The sequence below is a fragment of the Leptodactylus fuscus genome, chromosome 5, assembly GCF_031893055.1.
Source record: "Leptodactylus fuscus isolate aLepFus1 chromosome 5, aLepFus1.hap2, whole genome shotgun sequence".
Lineage (NCBI taxonomy): Eukaryota > Metazoa > Chordata > Amphibia > Anura > Leptodactylidae > Leptodactylus > Leptodactylus fuscus.
The window spans coordinates 173,260,514-173,285,099 of NC_134269.1; the positions used below are offsets into that span (position 1 = coordinate 173,260,514).

General features: G+C 41.5%; 1 protein-coding gene across 2 annotated transcripts; it reads left to right on the top strand.

The window, feature by feature from the left end:
- Positions 1 to 1,443: 1,443 nt before the first annotated feature.
- KCNMB1 (potassium calcium-activated channel subfamily M regulatory beta subunit 1) lies at positions 1,444 to 21,670 on the top strand. 2 transcript variants are annotated; one of them, XM_075274764.1, is made up of 4 exons: positions 1,444 to 1,506; positions 11,606 to 11,817; positions 19,611 to 19,806; positions 21,261 to 21,670. In XM_075274764.1, the coding sequence occupies exons 2-4, from the start codon at positions 11,684 to 11,686 to the stop codon at positions 21,543 to 21,545; spliced, it is 615 nt and encodes a 204-aa protein (XP_075130865.1). In that variant the 5' UTR covers positions 1,444 to 1,506; positions 11,606 to 11,683; the 3' UTR covers positions 21,546 to 21,670. The 2 variants fall into 2 exon arrangements, with proteins under 2 accessions (XP_075130865.1, XP_075130864.1); XM_075274763.1 differs by having other exon boundaries at positions 1,452 to 1,506; positions 11,567 to 11,817.
- The last annotated feature ends 2,916 nt before the right edge of the window (positions 21,671 to 24,586 follow it).

A 24,586-nucleotide genomic window follows, 5' to 3' on the forward strand; every position in this document is an offset into this window, starting at 1 on the left:
GCACCACCTACTGGAGCCTCCAGGTGTGTTAGCTGAGATAGGCTGGTGGATGGTGCTGAAGCAGTGCCACCTACTGGAGCCTCCAGGTGTGTTAGCTGAGATAGGCCGGTGGGTGGAGCTGATGCAGTACCACCTACTGGAGCCTCCAGGTGTGTTAGCTGAGATAGGCCGGTGGGTGGAGCTGAGGCAGTGCCACCTACTGGAGCCTCCAGGTGTGTTAGCTGAGATAGGCCGGTGGGTGGAGCTGAGGCAGTTCCACCTACTGGATCCACGCCAAACCTTATTTTAACCACCCCATTCTAGACTCAACACTGCCAGAACTAGGCCTGGAAATAAGGTAAATTTAGCCACCCAAAATACACTTTGAGTTTAATTTACTATATTGCGATTTGGAGCAATAGTATTGCAAATATTATTGCAGAAATTTCTTCAAAGCCTCATTCAGATGAATGTGAAGGCAGCCTAAGAATAGTAGTAGATAGAGGCTATGTCCCTACAGTAATGTTCAACATCCATTTAGGAAAAGCATTGGTGTATCTGACTACACTTTCCATTCTACAAAAAACAACGTCAATGTATGAAAGTAAGTATTGGGGATAGACATGGATTGATGGTTACTGGATTAAGTAATACAATACCTGAGAAATCTCAGTGTATATATTATTAATGAACTAGCAAATAAATCTTAGTAGACGAATGTATGCCAGCTACAAGATAGAAAACTGTTGTGATGTGATCTATGTTGTTCCACTTCTACTTTCTAGCACCAGTCGCATCTCGGTTACCAGTGAAATCTACACTGCTACGGCTATAGCGGATGTCTTGGGAGACCTTGTCAACACCTGGTCTAATAGCAGCAGGCGGTGGCGTCTCCATCTCATTATCAGCTAAGCCTTCTTCCTTCGTCCACCCTCCTCTGCACTTTCTTTCCATACATCGCCTCATTCACCTCTAGATTAGAACGTTTCCTCGGCCCAGCCTCTGCGTCGTATAGGAGTAGCGAAGAGCACCAAAGTTTTACCATTAGCAAGCATTAACGCCTTTACATAGCTGTAAAAGATACAGAATGCAGAACAATGTCCCAAAACAGTAAGAAATGGAGAAAATGCACATTTAACTGATTACTTCTTAAGCCCTAGACATTGGATTCCATAAGTGACTTTCTTTAGTTATGTTATGCAATAAGTGCAGCGAAAACTGTATTATTTCTGCACTTTAATATTTAAAGACGATTTTTTTACTCCATAATGGCAGTTTAGCTGCTTAACATCAGTTCCTGGGAGCTGCGGTCGAGGCATAAGAGAGATTCATACCTTACCATTTATGGCCAAAAGATGACTTTAATTGTTGTGATTAATGGAAGCAGAGTGAAGCCGGCCAAGAATAGCCATCCTGTGTATGGAGCGCCCCTCCTGTACCGGACTCTCACTCACTTGTTCTCTACTGGAATATGGAAAAGTGAGCAGAATCCCAAGAAGCAACAGAATACAAGAATAACCAGATATTGTAAGTATTATGGTGTGATACTTTCCAATATACTGTATAAGAGAAGACCTGTGTGTAGTAAATTGTGTGTTAGCCAAAATAATTTTTAGGGTTACATTTTTTTTTAATATTTAATAAATACCTGGTTTATATCAGATTTAACTGAACTTATAGAAAAGATTGCAATATGTTAGTAGATAAGTAATAAGAATACAGTGTGTCACTTACTAGATACTATTTAGTTACATTGAACAGTAACAGGAAATGTAGTAAAGTTCAGTGTGTGAGAGGAGTAAATACGTGATTGAGTAATATCTGCAAAAAATACAAGTATTACAGATTGTATGGAAACATGTTATCCAGTGACAGGATACAAGATTTGTTTCTGGTATCAGGATAGATAGATAGATATTATATAAACAGCGAAAAATATAGAATTACACCAAACAGGTTAGACAGGGGATGGATGGATGTATAGATAAAAAGATAGATAGATCATAGATAGATAGATAATAGATAGATAGTACATAGATGATGGATAGATAGATAGATAGATAGATAGATAGATAGATAGATGATAGATAGATAGATAGATAGATAGATAGATAGATAGATAGATAGATAACTGTACTGTTACTCTTCTCATCTGCTCTCACTGTCAGATGAAATTTAGTGTTGCTCTTTCATTCTATTAATAATACTATAAGATCGGGATGAATAATGTTATATATCTCATGCAGAAATAAAAACACACACAAAAAAAATCAAACCTAAAAACTGAATTTACTAAATTTAGACTGCATGATGTAAAGCAGTTTTCTATATTAAGTTCTAAATGACAAACTATCATGTACCAGTTTTATCCCTGCTACTGTAGTATAAGCGGTATCTGTATTGTATGTATGTGTGTGCATATACTGGCTGTGTGTATATACTGGCTGTGAGTATATATGCTGGCTGTGTGTGCATATACTGTCTGTGTGTATATACTGGCTTTGTGAAAGAAGTTTGTGACTGTATCATTTAAGGGCCCACAATGGCACTGGTCCTAATATCTTATAGTGTGAGTGGTGAAATATACTGTAATATTATAACTACTGGCAATCCTCACAGCAGGTTTCTAAGGCTATGTTCATACTATATTTGGCCTATACTATTGACATAGACTTTCTATTGACATATGTCAGTATACCTTTTCTCAGCTATTCTGGATAGATGAATAGGTAGATAGATGATAGATAGATAGATAGATAGATAGATAGATAGATAGATAGATAGATAGGAGATAGATAGATAGATAGATAGATAGACAGACAGACAGACAGACAGACAGATAGATAGATAGATAGATAGATAGAAGATAGATAGATAGATTAGGAGATAGATAGATTTATTATTTATTTATTATGCTTACTTATATAGCGCCATCATATTCCGCAGCGCTTTACAAACATTGATAGTCACTGTCCCATATAGGGTTCACAATCATTCCCTATCAGTATGTCTTTGATGTGTGGGAGGAAACTGGAGGAAACCCACGCAAACACGGGGAGAACATACAAACTCCTTGCAGATGTTGTCCTGGGTGGGATTTGAACCCAGGACTCCAGTACTGCAGTGCTAACCACTGAGCCACCATGCTGCTTGTATAGATATAGATATAGATAGATAGATAGATAGATAGATAGGAGATAGATAGATAGATAGATAGATAGATAGGAGATAGATAGATAGATATAGATTATTATTATTATTATTATTATTATTGTTTATTTATATAGCACCATTATTTCCATGGTGCTTTACATTTGGGGGTTACATACAGTACAAAAAAATATACAGGTAGATATAATACTAACAATGACCGACTGGCACAGTGGGGTAGAAGGCCCTGCCCGCGAGGGCTTACAGTCTATGGGGGAAGGGGGTAGAGACAGAAGGAGAGGGGGAGACTGTACAGATGGTGGTGTGGTGATAGTGTTATTGGAGGTTGTAGGCCTTCCTGAATAGGGGAGTCTTCAGGGCCTTCTTGAAGCTTGTGAATGTGGGGTCAGTCTTATGTGTCTTGGTAGGATAGATGATAGATAGATAGATAGATTAGGAGATAGATAGATTTATTATTTATTTATTATGCTTACTTATATAGCGCCATCATATTCCGCAGCGCTTTACAAACATTGATAGTCACTGTCCCATATAGGGTTCACAATCATTCCCTATCAGTATGTCTTTGATGTGTGGGAGGAAACCGGAGTACCGGAGGAAACCCACGCAAACACGGGGAGAACATACAAACTCCTTGCAGATGTTGTCCTGGGTGGGATTTGAACCCAGGACTCCAGCGCTGCAGTGCTAACCACTGAGCCACCATGCTGCTTGTATAGATATAGATATAGATATATAGATAAATAGATAGATAGATAGATAGATAGATAAGAGATAGATAGATAGATAAAAGATAGATAGATAGATAGATAGATAGATAGATAGATAGATAGATAGGAGATAGATAGATAGATAGATAGATAGATAGATAGATAGATAGATAGGAGATAGATACTGTAGATATATAGATAGATAGATAGATAGATAGATAGATAGATAGATAGATAAGAGATAGATAGATAGATAGATAGATAGATAGATAGATAGATAAAAGATAGATAGATAGATAGATAGATAGGAGATAGATAGATAGATAGATAGATAGGAGATAGATAGATATAGATTATTATTATTATTATTATTATTATTATTATTGTTTATTTATATAGCACCATTATTTCCATGGTGCTTTACATTTGGGGGTTACATACAGTACAAAAAAATATACAGGTAGATATAATACTAACAATGACCGACTGGCACAGTGGGGTAGAAGGCCCTGCCCGCGAGGGCTTACAGTCTATGAGGGAAGGGGGAGAGACAGAAGGAAAGGGGGAGACTGTACAGATGGCAGTGCGGTGATAGTGTTACTGGAGGTTGTAGGCCTTCCTGAACAGATGAGTCTTCAGGGCCTTCTTGAAGCTTGTGAATGTGGGGTCAGTCTTATGTGTCTTGGTAGGATAGATAGATAGATAGATAGATAGATGATAGATAGATAGATAGATAGATAGATAGATAGATAGATAGATAGATAGTTAGATAGAACAGTAGTCCACAAACAAATGTACAGTATACTACACCATAGTCCCCCTGTGCCCTATAGTGCTCCTGGTCACAGATCTCTATGCAGTATGTGCATTATTATGCGATGTGCGGGTCTTATGTTAATGGTGATAGTCATATGGCTAATAGCAATTTTATATCTATGATTTCAGCATACATTATAGTAATGAAGGGAACAGTAAGAAATAATCCAAAGCCATAAGCAAAATTCTGAGAAACCAAGAATACCCAATGTAAAGCATTTTATCAGTCCAGGTCTTTTCTGCTTTGCCGTACTGTGGTGACTTCTGGGATACTTTAATGTGATTTGTTTCTCTCGTGAAAGTAACGCCATTTTATTTGTTTAGATATTGCTATCCGGCGTGCGGTTACTTTCATATTTATTGGGCTTGTTATAAAGGCAATCAATAAAGTGAAATATTTTATATATTAGGGAACAATGCCAGCTCCAAACTAAAAGGATTATGGCTGAATCATGGGCTGTTACCGAGATGCTGCCATATACAATTCCTATAGCTTGCTGACACATTCTGGGTTTTACTGTTTGGAGGTGGATTTTACAAGCTGTTTAATATTGGGATTTAGGATTAATGGTAAAGCAATTATAGGGGAAAGGTATACAGTAGAGATGAGTGAACAGCGTTCGATCAAGTACATGTTCGATCGGATATCAGGCTGTTCGAGATGTTCGATTCCAGTTGAACACCAGGTGGCAAACTCACTAAAAATTTGTGTCCCCTCCCACCTTCCCTGGTGCTTTTTTTGCACCAATAACCTTTATTTAGGTGGGAGTGTTACTCACCCAGCTCTTTGGGGTTCTATCTGGTCGGGATTGCTGTCAGCTTGCGATAAGCGCAAGCTGACTTTTCCCCATAGGAATGCATTGAATAGCGTTGATTGGCCGAATGCCATACAGAGTACAGCATTCGGCCAATCAACGCTGGTTCTGCCGGAGGCTCATCTGTGATTAGGCAGAGTCTAAGATCGGACAAATTCTTTGGTATTATCTTCATTTAATTTGTCTTCAATGGAAAACCACATAAAGAATTGTCAAAAACCCAAATTGGATATAATTCCACACCAAACATAAAAAGGAGGTGGACAAAAGTATTGGCACTGTTTGAAAAATCATGTGATGCTTCTCTAATTTGTGTAATTAACAGCACCTAACAGGTGGTGGCAATAACTAAATCACACTTGCAGCTAGTTGAAATGGATTAAAGTTGGCTCATCCTCTGACCTGTGTCCTTGTGTGCACCACATTGAGCATGGAGAAAAGAAAGAAGACCAAAGAACTGTCTGAGGACTTGAGAAGCAAAATTGTGAGGAAGCATGAGCAATCTCAAGGCTACAAGTCCATCTCCAAAGACCTGAATGTTCCTGTGTCTACCGTGCGCAGTGTCATCAAGAAGTTGAAAGCCCATGGCACTGTGGCTAACCTCCCTAGATGTGGACGGAAAAGAAAAATTAATGAGAGATTTCAACGCAAGATTGTGCGGATGGTGGATAAAGAACCTCGACTAACATCCAAACAAGTTCAAGCTGCCCTGCAGTCCGAGGGTACAACAGTGTCAACCCGTACTATCCGTCGGTGTCTGAATGAAAAGGGACTGTATGGTAGGATACCCAGGAAGACCCCACTTCTTACCCAGAGACATAAAGCCAGGCTGGAGTTTGCCAAAACTTACCTGAGAAAGCCAAAAACGTTTTGGAAGAATGTTCTCTGGTCAGATGAGACAAAAGTAGGAAAAGGCATCAACATAGAGTTTACAGGAAAAAAAAAGAGGCCTTCAAAGAAAAGAACATGGTGCCTACAGTCAAACATGGCGGAGGTTCCCTGATGTTTTGGGGTTGCTTTGCTGCCTCTGGCATTGGACTGCTTGACCGTGTGCATGACATTATGTAGTCTGAAGACTACCAACAAATTTTGCAGCATAATGTAGGGCCTAGTGTGAGAAAGCTGGGTCTCCCTCAGAGGTCATGGGTCTTCCAGCAGGACAATGACCCAAAACACACTTCAAAAAGCACTAGAAAATGGTTTGAGAGAAAGCCCTGGAGACTTGTAAAGTGACCAGCAATGAGTCCAGCCCTGAATCCCATAGAACACCTGTGGAGAGATCTCTTGGTGGCAGTTTGGAGAAGGCTCCCTTCACATCTCAGGGGGGACCTGGAGCAGTTTGCCAAAGAAGAATGGTCTAAAATTCCAGCAGAGCCTTGTAAGAAACTCATTGATGGTTACCGGAAGCGGTTCTGCACAGTTATTGTGTCTAAAGGTTGTGCTACCAAGTATTAGGCTGAGGGGGCCAATACTTTTGTCCGGCCCATTTTTGGAGTTTTGTGTAAAATGATCAATGATTTGACTTTTTTTCATTCTCTTTTGTTTTTTCATTGCAAGCAAAATAAATGAAGATATTAATACCAAAGAGTTTGTGCTTGCAATCATTTTCTGGAAGAAACTGAGTATTATCTGACGGAATTGCAGGGGTGCCAATACTTTTGGCCAACACTGTATTAATTTATGAAGAGGGGAGGAGGGAAGGAAAGGCTGCTAGAAAAGATACATAAATCAGGCCAATCCTCTGGCAGCGCTGGGATCATCAAGGCTGTGTACAATATGCCAGTCTTGATGAATCCTCCGGTGTTTATCGTCCTTGATTTTGAGAATACGTGCTTATACACATCAACGCAGTTCAGAACTCTTATTCTTGAGTGAAATACGTATAACTTAATGGAAACAGTGTACTAACTAAATATAATCATACTGTAATGTGCAGACGTCCAAGTATCTAATTTTACAAGTACCAGATATGTCCCTCCTTACCTGCTCTCATAGCTGGACATGTCCATACGTGTATCACAATATATTTGAAGCGGCCGTCCGTGATCTAAAGATTAGGAAAGTTCCTGTGTTATATGATAAATGGATATAGCCCCCATCTCCCATTCATCCAAGAGAGGTCAAAACAGTCTCTGTTTCAGTGGCGGAGTGTTTGTTTTTCAGCTTCATGGGACATTACGCTTTGTTCTTCCATGCAGTTGCTTCCAGTGACTTTTTTATTTTATTTTATTATGGCTGCCTTACTAACTATTTTGGAATATTGTATGTGTATGGAGCATTCCCATAACATACAGAAAACTCATGGTGTCAAAGTAACCTTACACCCAATTTATAAGGATACATTTGTCTACAGTCATGGCCAAAAGTTTTGAGAATGAGACAAATCTTATATTTTCACATGATCTGCTGCCCTCTGGTTTTTATGTGTGTTTGTCAGATGTTTCTATCACATACAGAAATAGAATTGCAATCATATTATGAGTAACAAAAGCTTATATTGACAGTTAGAATGAGTTAATGCAGCAAGTCAATATTTGCAGTGTTGACCCTTCTTCTTCAGGACCTCTGCAATTCTCCCTGGCATGCTCTCAATCAACTTCTGGACCAAATCCTGACTGATAGCAGTCCATTCTTGCACAATCAATGCTTGCATTTTGTCAGAATTTGTAGGTTTTTGTTTGTCCACCCGTCTCTTGATGATTGACCACAAGTTCTAAATGGGATTAAGATCTGGGGAGTTTCCAGGCCATGGACCCAAAATCTCTATGTTTTGTTCCCTGAGCCATTTAGTTATCACCTTTGCTTTATGGCAAGGTGCTCCATCATGCTGGAAAAGGCATTGTTGATCGCCAAACTGCTCTTGGACGGTTGGGAGAAGTAGATCTTGGAGGACATTCTGGTACCATTCTTTATTCATGGCTGTGTTTTTAGGCAAGACTGTGAGAGAGCCGATTCCCTTGGCTGAGAAGCAACCCCACACATGAATGGTTTCAGGATGCTTTACAGTTGGCATGAGCCAAGACTGGTGGTAGCGCTCACCTCGTCTTCTCCGAGCAAGCTGTTTTCCAGATGTCCCAAACAATCCAAAAGGGGATTCATCAGAGAAAATGACTTTACCCCAGTCCTCAGCAGTCAAATCCCTGTACCTTTTGCAGAATATCAGTCTGTCCCTGAAGTCTCCGCCTCACAGTGCGTGCAGATGCACTCACATCTGCCTGCTGCCATTCCTGAGCGAGCTCTGCACTGCTGATAGCCCGATCCCGCAGCTGAAACACTTTTAAGAGACGGTCCTTGCGCTTGCTGGTCTTTCTTGGGCGCCCTGGAGCCTTTTTTGCCAACAATGGAACCTCCTTGAAGTTCTCGATGATGCGATAGATTGTTGACTGAGGTGCAATCTTTCTAGCTGCGATACTCTTCCCTGTTAGGCCATTTTTGTGCAGTGCAATGATGACTGCACGTGTTTCTTTAGAGATAACCATGGTTAACAGAAGAGAAACAATGATGCCAAGCACCAGCCTCCTTTTAAAGTGTCCAGTGGTGTCATTCTTACTTAATCATGACAGTTTGATCTCCAGCCCTGTCCTCATCAACACCCACACCTGTGTTAATGGAGCAATCACTGAAACAATGTTAGCTGGTCCTTTTAAGGCAGGGCTGCAATGATGTTGAAATGTGTTTTGGGGATAAAGTTCATTTTCTAGGCAAATATTGACTTTGCAAGTAATTGCTGTTAAGCTGATCACTCTTTATAACATTCTGGAGTATATGCAAATTGCCATTAGGAAAACTGAAGCAGTAGACTTTGTAAAAATTAATATTTGTATCATTCTCAAAACTTTTGGCCATGACAGTACTATGGATGCTGCACGGTGTCAGGTGCCTTATTTCAGGTCACATGGTATAGTTCAAGTGGATCTAGTCTGATATGAAGGGATCATATAATTTCTTAAAGGGATTCTATCATTAGAATCCCTTTTTTCAGTACTGACACTTCGGAATAGCCTTAAGAAAGAGTCTGTTCTTCCCCTTCCTTAATAATTCTTCTCTGCGCTGCCGTTCCAGTGATATTCCCAGTTTTCTCCATATGCAAATGAGTCTCCAGACAGCTCAGGGGTGGTCTCCCAGTGATGCCTGAAGACTCTCCAGCAACACCCTTCTTCTACAGCTGCGTGCGTCCTCCTGCCTCTTCTTTCGCATAAGTGATGCTGGTACAGAGCTACTGAGCATGCTCAGTATGCTATGTACTTTGTAGAACTACACAAGCGTACTGCACATGGCAGTTCGCTCATGTAGCAGCCACAGAAAAATGGCCGACAATACATGCACAGGCGGCTCTGCCCAATGGCAATCTCACAAGAAGACGATGCAGGAGTATTCGCTCGGCTGTAGAATAAGAAGGGTGTCGCAGGAGAGTCTTCAGACATTACAGGGAACACCCCCAGTGCTGTTTGAGTGAAGGGGGACCGCCCCCTGTGCTGTCTGGAGACTCATTTGCATATGGAGAAAACTGGTAATATCCCTGTAACGGTGGCGCGGATAGGAATTCTAGAGGTAGGGGAAGAATAGCCATTCTTAAGGCTATTCTCACATGGTTGTACTGAAAAAAGGGATTCTAATGAACCCCTTTAAGTAATCAATGAAAAACCCAAAATGTAGCGATCAGATAAACAATAATACCCAAAAATATCAATATAGAAGGAACTAACCGAGACATCACATGCATAAACACAACTCCAAGAAATTGTTGTTAACCCCTTAAGGATGCAGAGTTTTTGCCTTTGGGACTTGAAGATTTTTTGCAGTTTTTTCATGATCACATTTGGAAGGGCAAAATATTTTTATATCCCTGTAGATTTGCATATTCCATCCTGTATCTGGCATTAGCCTTATTCACAGGACTGATTTATGTGTTATATCATTCATAGGCACTCACTGGATCGACGCTCAGGCTATATAAAGTATCTGTACCGTATCTAGGCTTCTATCAGTACCACATAACTAATACTAAATCTCTTACCCTCTAGTGAGCTTGGACTTACGCCAGAAAACTGACAAGTGAATTGCTGGCCATACACTTCAGATAGTCGTCGACTGATAGCTTAGCACATCAGCATGATGGTGGCACATAATATTATGTGAGTTTTCAATGACTTTAAAGGGATCCTATCATTCAGACACTACAGTATTTTTTCTAGGTACCACGTCGGAATAGCCTTTAGAAAGGCTATTCGTCTCTTACCTTTCCTTTTCTTCTTCACGCCGTCATTCACCTACAATCCCAGCTCTTGTCGGTATGTAAATGAGCTCTCTTGCAGAACTGGGGGTGGGCCCAAACACTCAGATAGCACTGGGGGAATCCCCAATGCTGCCTGAGAGCTATCCAGCGCCGCCTCCATCTTCATCTGCAACGTCCTCTTCACCGTGACTTCTTCCAGCAGCGTCTTCTTACTTCTAGGCCTCGGGCCTAGGGCAAGCCGACAGCGCATGCCCGCCGACCACGGGAAAATGGCCGCTTACAATACTGTGGAAGCGGCCATTTTTCTTGTGGCTGTGGGCATGCACAGTCGGCTTGCCCTAGGCCCAAGGCCTAGAAGTAAGAAGACGCTGCCGGAAGAAGACGCGGTGAAGAGTACGTTGCAGATGAAGATGGAGGCGGCGCTGGAGAGCTCTCTGGCAACATTTGGGATGCTCCCAGTGCTATCTGAGCACAGGGGGCCCACCCCCAGTGCTGCGAGAGAGCTCATTTACATACTGACAAGAACCAGGATTGTAGGTGAATGGCGGCACAGAGAAGATAAGGAAAGGTTGGAGACAAATAGCCTTTCTAAAGGCTATTCCGACGTGGTACATAGAAAAAATACTGTAGTGTCTGAATGATAGGATCCCTTTAAAGTCATTGAAAACTCACATAATATTATGTGCCACCATCATGCTGATGTGCTAAGCTATCAGTCGACGACTATCTGAAGTGTATGGCCAGTATTACAAGGATAACATGGGGAGAGGTGACTGTTGTTGTCAGGGTCCATTCTTTCCTGGGATATAACATGTATATATTGTCATTATGTATTATAGATCTTCCCTGGAGTAATCCATACATTCTGACTTCTACAGCTACAAGGACAAGGATCACATAATTTTATCTTCGGACTGCTGAAGGAGTCAGTGACGCAGGACCTAAATGAATGAACAATGGGAAAGAAACTTTTCATGGCCCAAAAGAGAGGAGAGACTCGGGCGGTTTGTTTGGGCATTGGAATGATTATTTGCTCTGTGATGATGTTTTTTCTACTGGGAGTGACTGTGCTGCCGAAATATATAAAAAGGTACCGTCTCTTTAATGGATTTTAGTTGATTATTATGCAGGAAAAATGCTTTTTTCCCTCGTTTTATATGACAAATACTTATGAAGTTCGGTTAAAGTTCCCTCTGTTTGTAAGGACTCACTATAATATATGGGGGGGGGGGGGGGGGGGTTCGCTTTTTCAATTGAATTACTTAAAAACATAACTATTTGATGATATTCTAATTTATTGAGCTGCACTAGTAGATTTATCTGATTTATTAATTATGAATTCCACCCCCTCCCCAGCTATGCTCCACCTACTTTCAGAAGCAGCAGCCGCTACCACTGCATTTTTTTTTTTTTTTTTAAATAGGCTCTTACCTACTGGATTAACCCCATCAGGTAACAGGCCCTATTTAGTTACCGATCCTGGCTCCTGCTCATGGCTGCCTGTGCTTCTCCTTCTGCGGAGGCCACTGTGAGGAGTCGGGATCAGTAAGTGACGCCGCGGGCCCCACAAACACTATTATTATACTCGGGCGTCTTTTCAGACCCCCGAGAATAGTAATTGGAGGCCATGATGGAGAGTGAGGGAATATAAAAAACAGTGTTACTTACCTCTCCTGGCTCCAGGCAGGCTTCAGAATTACTTGGTGGCATCCCTGACGTCACATGGCAAGGGCTTGCGTCCTTATGCATCGCAACACAAACCCTGGCTCAAGTGACGTCCCGTATATCATTGAAGATGGCCAACATCAGCAGGGACTGCACCAAAGCCAGGGAGAGGTAAGTAATATTGTTTTTAATGTTTGTATCCCCACTGGGTCTCCAATTATTATATTCTGGGGTCTGAAAAGACCCCAGAGTATAATAATTATTCATGGGTGTCCACAATGGGGCATCATGCTGTGTGCAGAGGCCATTAGGGGGCATAATACTGTGTGCAGGGGCCACTATGGGGCATAATACTGTGTGCAGGGGCCACTATGGGGCATAATACTGTGTGCAGGGGCCACTATGGGGCATAATACTGTGTGCAGGGGCCACTATGGGGCATAATACTGTGTGAGGGGCCACTATGGGGCATAATAGTGTGTACAGAAATATACTGGGGGGGGGGAGCTCGGTTGGTTTGGGTCTTCGGGGGGGGGGCGATGGGTCGGTTGGTCGGGGATAGGCTCATGTCAAAAGTTCGCCACGGGACCTCGTCATTCCAAGTTACGCCACTGGAATAAAGCTACATAAAAATGGTTTACAGATATATCAGAGTACTGGAGAGCGCTCAGAGAAGTAAAACCAAATTAATACACAAGATTTCACTTTTTCAACCCCTTAAGGGGTTGTTTGAGATGTTAGAAAAGTTGGCTAGTGGGAGTGAATACTATAAAATAACAGAATCATCTATATTCACCTGTTAAATTGCCGGCCAATCATTTGTCTAGATAGGTTGCCAATATATAGGACCATTAATGCAGGAGCTTTATATGGTCTGTGACTTGTCAGAAACCCAGCGATGATTTCCTTATGGTTGCCACGTTATCTTCTGATACATGTAATGTCCCTGCCTTATAACCTGGCAACAAGAGGGAAATCATGGCAAGAATTGGGACAAGTCACAGAGCATTGAAAATTCCTGCATTCGTGGTCATATCCATCGGCAACTGATAAAAATGAATGACTGTCACTATTAAAATAGAACATTATCAAAATGTTTAATTATTAGGTACACAGCCATGTAATCTCCATAAAAAGACACTGGATACAGTACGGGGTCATTCCCTAAGAGCTCAATGGAGAAAATGTACTAATTTTGGATAATATTTTTTAGCTTAGATCAGGCTATCTAAAGTAATGTCCAGTTCATCACAATGGCTCATGCTGTATTAGAAAATTCTGAAATTGAAGTTATTTAATTCATTTCTCCATTCTTTAATGTACCGCTCTTTGTTAGCCTCTATGGTCGCCTTTATTTTGGCCTTGGTTATCATCTGTTGGTGTTTTTGGTTTGGTGATTGGCTGTTGTTTGGTTGGGGGGTGTCTGGTTTGCTTAGGTGGCTTAGCCATGCTTGGTGGTGGTAGGAGTTGGGGTTGCTCCCCTGGATGTGTGCCTGGAAAGCAAGCACCCTTTTCTGTATGGTGAGCCATAGGGGGAGTCTGCCTATATCAATGAACTGGCTACAGCCCTGGAGGCCTCACCAACCCCAGGCCTCACCCTGAACGACTGGGAGGTGAAGTTCCTGCTATACGCCGACGACCTCCTACTCCTGTCCCCCACTGAGAAAGACTTCCAAGAAAGCCTGTCAGTGCTGGAAAAATTCAGCACCACATGGGCCCTACCCATCAACCAGAAGAAGACCAAAATCATGGTATTTCAGAAGAAGGGCCACAATAAAGCCTCCACCCCACAATTCACACTGAACGACTCCACACTGGAGAAAACCAACAGCTACACCTACCTGGGGCTGGAGCTCAGCCAATCAGGAAGCTTCAAAGCAGCAATAGAAACCCTGAAAGCAAAAGCCTGCAGAACCTTCTACGCCATCAGAAGACAACTGTACCATCTCAAACCACCGGTGAGGGTCTGGCTGAAGATATTTGACGCAGTCATCTCCCCGATCCTATTCTATGGCAGCGAGGTTTGGGGCCCAGCCACCTACCCAGACCAGTCAAACTGGGATTCCAGCCCAACAAAGAACTTCCACCTGGAGTTCTGCAAATACCTGCTCCATGTCTATCGCAACACCTCCAACATGGCCTGCAGGGCAGAGCTAGGCAGACTCCCCCTATGGCTCACCATACAGAAGAGGGCGCTAGCTTTCCAGGCACACATCCAGGGGAGCAAGCCCGACTCCTACCACCACCAAGCATGGCTAAGCCACCTGAGCAAACCAGACACCCACCAACCAAACAGCCAACCACCAAACCAAAAACACCAACAGATGATAACCAAGGCCAAAATAAAGGCGACCACAGAGGCAAACAGAGAGCGGTACATTGAAGAATAGAAAAACGAAATAAATAACTCCAAGAAACTCACCGTGTACCAATCCCTACAAAGGGACTACACCATGGCCACCTACCTGGAGAGAATACGCCACCCCAAACACAGACAGACCCTGAGCCGGTACAGACTGAGCACCCACAACCTGGAGATGGAGACGGGGCAACACAGGCAGACGTACAAGCCACGGGAGAACAGACTGTGCCAGCACTGTGACCAGGAGGCCCTAGAAGACGAGACCCACTTCCTGCTACACTGCACCAAATACTCAGCTGTGAGGGCTGTCTACTACCAAAGACTCTCTGCCCACATCCCAGACTTCATATCTGCAGACGAGAAGAGGAAACTCTACACCTACTGGGAGAAGAAGAGGCCACTGTGGAGATCGCTGCCCAATACGTGTCCAGCTGTCACCAAACCAGAGGAAGATGAGACTCCACGGGCTGTTATACCCCAAACCACAACTCCCACCCTCCCACCCCCTATATAGCAGTCACCAACTAAGAGTAAGATGAGACTCCATGGACTGTTATACCCCAAAACCACCCACCCCACCCCCCCATACCCACCACTCACCCACCCGAATCCAACCCCCCCCTCCCCCCCCCCCCCCCCCCCCACACATTTTACTAGCTTTGGCAATGCCAAATATCTATTCGGATGTGCCAATAAAGCTTGTTTGATTTGATTTGTATAGTTTAGTATAGTTTAGTATAGCGTAGTATAGTATAGTATAGTATGGTGTAGTATAGTGTAGTATAATGTGATGAAGTATATTTTAGTGTAGTATAGTACAGTATAGTGTAGTGTAGTGTAGTGTATTATAGTACAGTATAGTATAGTGTGGTGTAGTATAGTATAGAGTACTGTAATATACAGTAATGTAGTGAAGTATAGTGTAGTGTAATATAGTATAGTGTAGTAGTATAATGTGATGTAGTATAGTGTATTGTAGTATAGTACGGTATAGTGTAGTATAGTATAGTGTGGTGTAGTCTAGTATAGTTTTTTTATAGTATAATATAATATAATATAATATAATGTAGTGTAGTGTAATGTAGTATAGCATAGTATATTATAGTATAGTATGGTATAGTATAGTTTTGCATAGTGTAGTGCAGTATAGTATAGTATAGTGTGATGTAGTATAGCATGGTGTAGTGTAGTATATTGTAGTGTAGTATAGTATAGTGTGATGTAATATAGTATGGTGTAGTGTAGTATACTGTAGTGTAGTGTAATATAGTATAGTGTAGTGTAGTATAGTGTAGTACAGTGTGGTGTAGTATAGTATAGTTTTGTATAGTATAGTATAGAATAGTATAGTGTGGTGTATTATAGTATAGTGTGATGTAGTATAGTATGGTGTAGTGTAGTATAGTATAGTGTAGTATAGTGTGCTGTAGTATAGTATAGTGTGGTGTATTATAGTATAGTGTGATGTAGTATAGTATGGTTTAGTGTAGTATACTGTAGTGTAGTATAGTATAATATAGTTCATCTTCAGATTTGTTCAACTGATTTAACAGCAGAAATAAAATTAAGTTGGCAGCTTAAAAACTTAATAAATAAATATATTAAGGGAAAAAAACAACTAAGACGCTATGAAGTACGGCATGTCTGCCTTTATAGCTACAACTACAGAGAAGGCACACTGTGCCAAATGTATTAGCCAGAGGTTCTGTATTTATGTGGAGCCTTGCAGGGTAATGCAATGACTGGTATTAGTTTTTCACTCCGTAATGTGTTTATGTTTTATTCAATTTGATATAGAAACAATCTCTTATATACTCAGGCTGTTACAAGGAATGTTACACAATTGATTCAGCCCCACGAGTCTGAACCATATCCAACCTCTTCACCTATACATGTCATTCTAAGACAAACACTATTATATCTTTTCTAAAACAAATTTGGTTCTAGTTAATATATTTTTATGATGACATTGCTAGTTCATCCAACATTATCCTAACTCCCCCGACTACACACATACAGCTGAAAGGTATAGCAGCCTGTACTCTGCAAAATGTAGTTTTGCTGTCATGTGTGAAAAGTATATATATATAAAGAGAGAGAGAGAGAGGGAGGGAGAGAGAGAGAGGGAGGAAGGGAGGGGGAGAGAGAGAGAGAGAGGGAGGAAGGGAGAGAGAGAGAGAGAGAGAGAGAGGGAGGGAGAGAGAGAGAGGGAGAGAGAGAGAGAGAGAGAGAGGGAGGAAGGAAGGAAGGGAGAGGGAAAGAGAGAGAGAGAGAGGGAGGAAGGGAGAGAGAGAGAGAGGGAGAGAGAGAGAGAGAGGGAGGAAGGGAGAGAGAGAGAGAGAGAGAGAGGGAGGGAGGGAGAGAGAGGGAGGGAGAGAGAGAGAGAGAGAGAGAGAGAGAGAGAGAGAGAGAGAGAGAGAACTTAGAACAAAGAGGGTTTTACAACTACATATACATTACTAATCTTAGAGTACTGGGAATGAAACATGGAAGATTCTGAGATCATGAGGTGGCAATGGTTCCAGCAGAAGTCAGTCTACTGTACTTGGGAATTATTCAAGAGTAGAAATATGGTGGAAAACGAAATAGTATTTGGCTTCTGTTTTGCTGAGCTCACTAAGGGTTAAGAAATCTCTGGAATATTAAGGTGTTGCTGACTGCTGGGTGTGGGGCCAGTCCTCAGAATGATGGGGTTGCAGCACTAGGTAAAGGGGTTGTACCTGGATAAGAAAACAATTTCTGGCTTTCTCAGACAAAAAGTGCCACACACGTCCATGTGTCTTGTATGGCTCCATTGACATATTGGTGTATTGGTGCCTTACCTCAGGACTGGAGTCCAGACAGATCAGCCCCAGGTTTCTCACATATGTGTGGTCCAGGGCGGATCTGGAGTAGGCCCCACCCAGGTGTAGATCCTTGGCTCATTACTGGGCCAGAAAAGGCTGCAGCTCCTGCATTGTGTGCAGCTCCATGTGGTGAAAGGTGGTGTGAGGTTCTGTCCTGTAACCCTGAGTCCGGTGAGACAATATTGCACTTGTTTTGTTCATGTGGCTGATAGTAAGCCACATGTATAGTTAGGTTATCAGTTCTGTTTAGTTAGTTGCTCAGACGAGCAGGATTTTATTTTGTTTTTGCTGAAGTTAAGGCTGTATTTTGTTTTAATAGAATAAAAAATAGAAATAAAGTAGTGGCTCACCGAATTTTCATATGGTGGTCCAATCTTCAGGTTCCCCGTAAGATGTACCCGTGTGAAAAAGTTTATAAAGGTAGGAGATCTATAGTTTAATACCGGTTGTATATGCTTAGGTAGGGGTACTATATAAAAATTGTTACGGATGAATCAATTTTGGGCATTACGTTTTAGGTAGATGTTTGGTGTAGTAGATGGTAATGACTGATTAGCATATAGATATGGTTCAGGAGTAATTAAGGATCTAGCTGTGTATTTAAAACCTAGTAGGTTAGTAGAACGGAAGGCTATGACTAAGGGGTAAAGCATACCCGGAAACGCGTCAGCCAACTCTCAAACTATGGGATTTTAAAACACTTTTTGTGTCTTCACCTTCACGTTGTTTTGTCTGTATTATATTTACCCATTTTTACGCATGGAATATTAAAAGTTAAATTTTAGAAAAAGGCCATCTCAGGAGTGCGGACTGGATCATTTTTTGTATTCTATGTATTTTGTTTTGCTCGTTTTGTGCCTGAAGTCAAGGTTTATTTATTTTCCTCTTTTTTCTAAATAAACCATTTGCTGCACATTTTGTGTCCCTGTCTTGACTGTTTGGATCTGCACCACTGCTTGTACCGAGCTAACTTCCCCACACCGTACATATTATCATCACACTGTTACTGAACAAAACCCAAAACATTAAGATCAACATTACCAATAATACCACTATATAGGAACCAAATAATACTGCCCAACCATGGACACATTAACACTATATACTGACCATCATTCTGAATAAAACTCAATATACCAAGACCAGACACCACCATACAATGAACAAGTATTTGGAGATACCATACATACAGTTTGCAGATTGTGCAAGTTAATATAGTTCCATCCAGAGACTTACTTGTGATGTGTCTACTTGATCTCTTTCTTCTTCATCTGGCACACACCTTCATGATGACTTTTCCCAACCATGTCTCTGCAGAATTTGACATATACATTTTTGGCTCCTGGCTTTCAAATACAGCCACACTCATCCTCCTCTATACAAACCTCCCATTCATAGTTCCCCGGGTATTAATGTCAACTATGGAGCCCCACACAGCGATAATACCCTATATTGTGTGCGAACATTTTTATAAATCCTGCACAAAAAGAACCACTAACACAGTATAGGGCCCCCCTTGGGCTCCACACACTAATTACCATTTGCAGCAACCCCATGCAGTAGTAGTGATCCCGAGCTCCTCTTAGTGTCCCCGCCGAGCACTAATACCATTTAACCCCAGAGACTCACTGATTCCTCCCGAGCAGGCACTATGTTTCTGCAGATATCAATGAGAGGTCGGCCTATAAAAACTAGGATAGATGATAAATATTTGACCCTTTGGACCTCCACCGATCACAGGATTGGGGTATTGGATAGAGCTGAAGTCATAGTTGCATACTACCACTCCATATAATCTCTATGGGTTCAGAGGTCGGACCCTAGAGATCATACATTTATCACCGACCCCATGGATAGGTGGATTGCTTACCACTTAGGCTATGGGTCTGAATGACAATGTACTAAAGTACATTATGTAACTATAAAAGTATAACCTATATGTTATCTGATCTTCCCATAAGTCAGTGCCTTACTCCATAAATAAAGCTAATTTCATGTTCCTATTCACAGTGTATGGACTGAAGAAACGATGTGCACCCTTGTTCAAGCTACTTTCAAAGACCGAGCCAACTGTATTCATAATTCCAACACCAAGCCTGAAAGTATATTAAAATACCCCTGCTTGGAGGTATTGGTTAATAAGAATTTTTCTGAAGATGTATTCATGTTATATCACACAGAGGAATCTTCAGAATGGAATAACAAGGTAATATATAAGTTAAGATTCTATCTAGTGTGAAGCAACCATTACAGAGAGTCTACTTGTTACAGATTATATTATATTAATAAGCAGCACACTGTTGTTATGTATGCCACATAGATACGGAGAAAAATTACTTTGGAGTGATATGTAAATGAGCCAGTTGGTGCACTGGGGGTGGGCCTACACCTCTCCTGCCTCCACAACCCTGTGCAGTGGGAGTTGAGCCTCTCGCTGCCATGATGTCACTTATTTTACTTCTACCTACCTGGTGCATTCGGGGTATTCCTTCCTTCCTTCCTCCCTCCCTCCCTCCAGTCTGTCCTTTCTATTTGATCTCATTGGAGCTATTTATATATATCTGGGGATTAGTTATAGGGTACCTGAGTTTTCATGAAAAGTTGATATATGTGCAGAGTTTTGCTGTGTAGGCTGTTCTATGGCTGTATAAGCCCTCATGCATGGTGCCCTAGCAGTTTTTCTGCTGATAATAATCACATTATGGCTGAAACACATTTTACATTTCTGTTTCAATCTGTGGGTATATACAATAAAGAGCAGTTACTATATCCTACCTATTACTGATACAAATCTGCCATTTTGCTAGGAGTAACTATACAATAGCAAACACATATCTGAGAAAAGCCCAAGTAACTATAATATAGGAGATCCAGGAAAACTGGATTGTAAATACAGAGCATATACATGAAGCCAAGCTGCTAAAACACAGAAAGGAAAAATCTACGTACAGGACGTAAAGTCAGTGAATATTATTCCAGCTGTAATCACAGAAGCAGCCAGAAGTTGTTATAATACATGAGTGGACTTTTAATATATTGTAAACTGTCAGATTTACAGAATCTCAGTCCTTTGCAACAGCTTGCAGATATACACTCAGGTTGTGAGGAGAATCAACACCTCCCCTCTCTATTCACTGTGTGAAGACAGAACCTCCCCCCCCCCCAGAAGTCTTGTGCATCTAATGAATCTATGGACAGACTTCCATGGTAGCAAAGGAGTGAACTGCAAATTAGCAAGAATGGAGACACTGAGTGGAAGCCTTGTTTTCGATTAAAGGGGTTTTCTAATCTCCCTGTTTCAGCAGCTTTGTCTGCTGTCTTTTCTTCTCAATTCCTGTATTCTTCCACAAGCTGGTGGGAGGGCTTTGACTGTTTGATGAACAGAACACAGGACACAATAGACTTTTCCTTTACCATGAGAGAATATTAATTATAATTCCTATAAATCTAATATAAATGTAGATCAAATAATATGCACAGTAAATGCTTATTACATTACACAGGTTTGTATAGAACATTTACCTTGCTGCTATGGGAATACCTCTTTAATGTAATAAATGTCTACTTGGCTTCTTTCCCATTAGGGATTGGCTTCACATGTAATATATTACTATTTAATAAAATAGTGATTATTATTATTATTATTTCTTATCTTTGCAGTGTACCTACATTCCCGAATGTAAGGAAAACTTCACAGAAGTGGCAATGCATGTACAAGAAATTCAGGGAAAATTTAATAAGTCGTCTTCATTTACTTGCTACTTTGATCCCAAGGGGAGACAGAAGAGCATTATTTTAATTAGGAAATATGGACCACAAAAGATGATTTCCTACTTTTTCTGGCCAACATCAATGTTTACAGTTGGACTTTTTGTTGTTATTATTGTAAAAATAAGTCAGTACTTTGCCATGGCTTCTGTGCAAGCAAACAGAGCGAATACCTGACACTGTGATTTTTTTTTTCTACGTGCAGTTCACATGAACATGTTACCTACACACGTTACTGTATTACGAACACCGTTCTACTGAAAGCACATAAGCAAACGGTACAGAGTGATTAGGCACCACACCATCTATATATGTTATTCCAAATACACTGAAAACTTTATATAGGTTAATTTTATTGTGTCTATATTATCTATGTATGTACCTAATACTAGGGTTGAGCGATCGGGATCCGAAAAGATCGGATTCCGATTGGCGATCGAGTAAATTTCACGATCACAATCAGAATTCTGGCGGGATCAAGGTCAGAGGTCATCTCAAAATCAGCTCAACCCTATTCATGTATATATCATAAATAGGGTTTAGCGAATGGGGTCAGAAAAGACTGGATCCCAATCAGCGATCGAGCAAATTTCACGATCGGGATCGGATGGAAAATGATCGGAAATCTGATTTTAAAATCGATCCTGAAATCTCAAGATCAGCTCAACCCTACCTAATATTGAATTTAGACAAATATAAGTGTGCACAAGTGTGAACAATGAAAGCTATGGAAATACAAATATATAGTCAGATCCCGGATAGTCAGAAAACTAGAACATGCACAGAACTTCTTTTGGTCTGAAGATAAATATGACATGTGTCATGTGTCTCTCAATTTGTGATCATATTATGGACAGACATCAAACCAGAGGAATCGCTTCACAGAGTACAAAAACGGTGGCGAACCTCTAAAGGTATTTATATGGGTATGTCACAGTGAGTTTTTTCCATGACACAATAGCACAAATCAGTGGCGTAACTACCACCATAGCAGCGGTAGCAGCTGCCACAGGGCCCGGGACATTAGGGGCCCGGTGACAGCTGCTACCGCTGCTATCATTATGCTCGGAGGTCTTTTCGGACCCCCGAGTATAATGATCGGGGCCCCCTGTTGGTAGAATACTTTCCACCAACAGGGGGCCCCGAAGCTGCAGCAACGGCTGAGACACAGGAGCTGCAGCTCTGGCTCCTGTCAGCGCTGCAGGACGCTCTCCCTCTCTCCCCCCTCCCTTTCTCTGCTGTCCTCTGCCCACCAATGAGAGGAAGGGGCGGGGCTCATCCCTGCTGAGCTCCTGCCGTCTGCACTGGAGGAAGAAAAGAAGAAGGAAAATGAAACTGAAGCTACACAGGTACGTACTGGGGTTACTTATTAATATCAGGCATATGGGGGGATTACTTGTGTTTTAGTAACTCCATGTGCCTCATAGTAATAGCAGTTAACCCCATCATCTCCCTCACATTAACCCCTCTTTGTCTCACCATAAGAGTTACTGATATGTGAGACATTTGGGGGTAATAGTAATGAAGATACTTTATTATTACCTCCATGTCTCTCACATATCAGTAACTCTTATGGTGAGGCACACAGGGCTTAATGTGAGGGAGATGATGGGGTTAACTGCTATTAATATGAGGCACATGGAGTTACTAAATTGTAATGCACATGACCAGATTTTGTTATCCACAATTTGTCCTGGTATAGCGGTCAGCGGGTGACGTGACAGTATTTAGTCCTGTAGGGGCCACTAAGGGACATAATACTGTGTGCAGGGGTCACTATGGGACATAATACTGTGTGCAGGGGCCACTATTGGGTATAATACTGTGTGCAGGGGCCACTATGGAACATAATAGAGCGCGCAGGAATGCGTAGGAGGGACTCGGTTGAGATCTTCGGTGTCGGGGGGGCCCCATGTCAAAAGTTCGCCACGGGGCCCCGCCATTCCTAGTTATGCCACTGGCACAAATAAATCAAGAGTTGCTGAAAAGTTTAGTTACGCTTTAAGGCTACATGCACAAGAATGTTGTAAATAACAGCTGTTAGCGGATGACATGGTCCGTATTTTTCACCCATTTTCCATCCACGGGTGACACACTTTTCATCCGTTTCCCTGGCCATATGACTGCTAACAATGTCCATTTTATCATCAGTTTTTAACTGTCCATTTAAAAAAACAACAACAAAAAAAAAAAAAAACACAACTTCATTGGTAATTTTTTTTTACCCAACTTACTGATGTAAACAAAAGCCCCATATGGTGATCCGCAGCCAAAAAGTGCTGCGGGAAAAACCTCAGACGAAACGCATCGTAGGTTGAACATAAATGCAAACTGCTGGTGTTTCCGTAGGTTTAATGGATAAGCTTTGATTTGTAAAAATGCAGCAGTTTTTGAAATTGAAGCACGTCCGCTGCAAATGTTTTTCTGCAATGTGTGGATGGGATTAGCCAGAATCCCATCCTCTTTGCAGGTACTGTAAAACACTGTGGTTTAAATCGCAGGCTGAGGCCCCACATTGCAGAAATGCAGCTTTTTTCATTGCAGAATTGGCTGCATTTTTTTGAGCCAAAGCCAGGAGTGGCTACAAAAGGAATGGGAAATATATAGGAATTTCTTATACTTCTCTCTTCTGCTCAATCCACTCCTGACTTTGGCTCAAAAAACCGCAGCAAAATCTGCAACAAAAAAAACTGCGTTTCCGCAATGTGAGGCCTCAGCCTCCAGCTGTGAAACGCCATAACATTATGTACGCCACGTGGGGCCTTAAATATCTAAATGTACTGCAAACTACCGTAATTCAGGTTGATGTAAATCCGCACATACAGTGACTGGCTGCTACAAAGTCATTAAAAAGATAGTGATTTATTTATTTTTTTAAAAATTCTTTTATGCTTTGCACAAGGTTTTCATGAATGAATATATAATAGTAAATAGATTTTGTACAATTATTATATGCATCACACAAGGTTTTCATGAATTAATACGTTCGTTTTCATTGCTGGCCTTCATTTTATAGTTTGCCTGATTTACTACACAGTGACTTGGTGCAAATACTATGAAAAATGAATGTCAAAGTAATAAAGAAACATTGGGGGACCCGAAGGGCAGAGAGCCAGACCGCAAAAACAGCAGTTACCTGCAGACACCTGCGGATCGTGCAAACTATAATGGGGTCTGCCGGGTGTCCGCCATTTTTATACCGTAACCAGTGGAGAAAA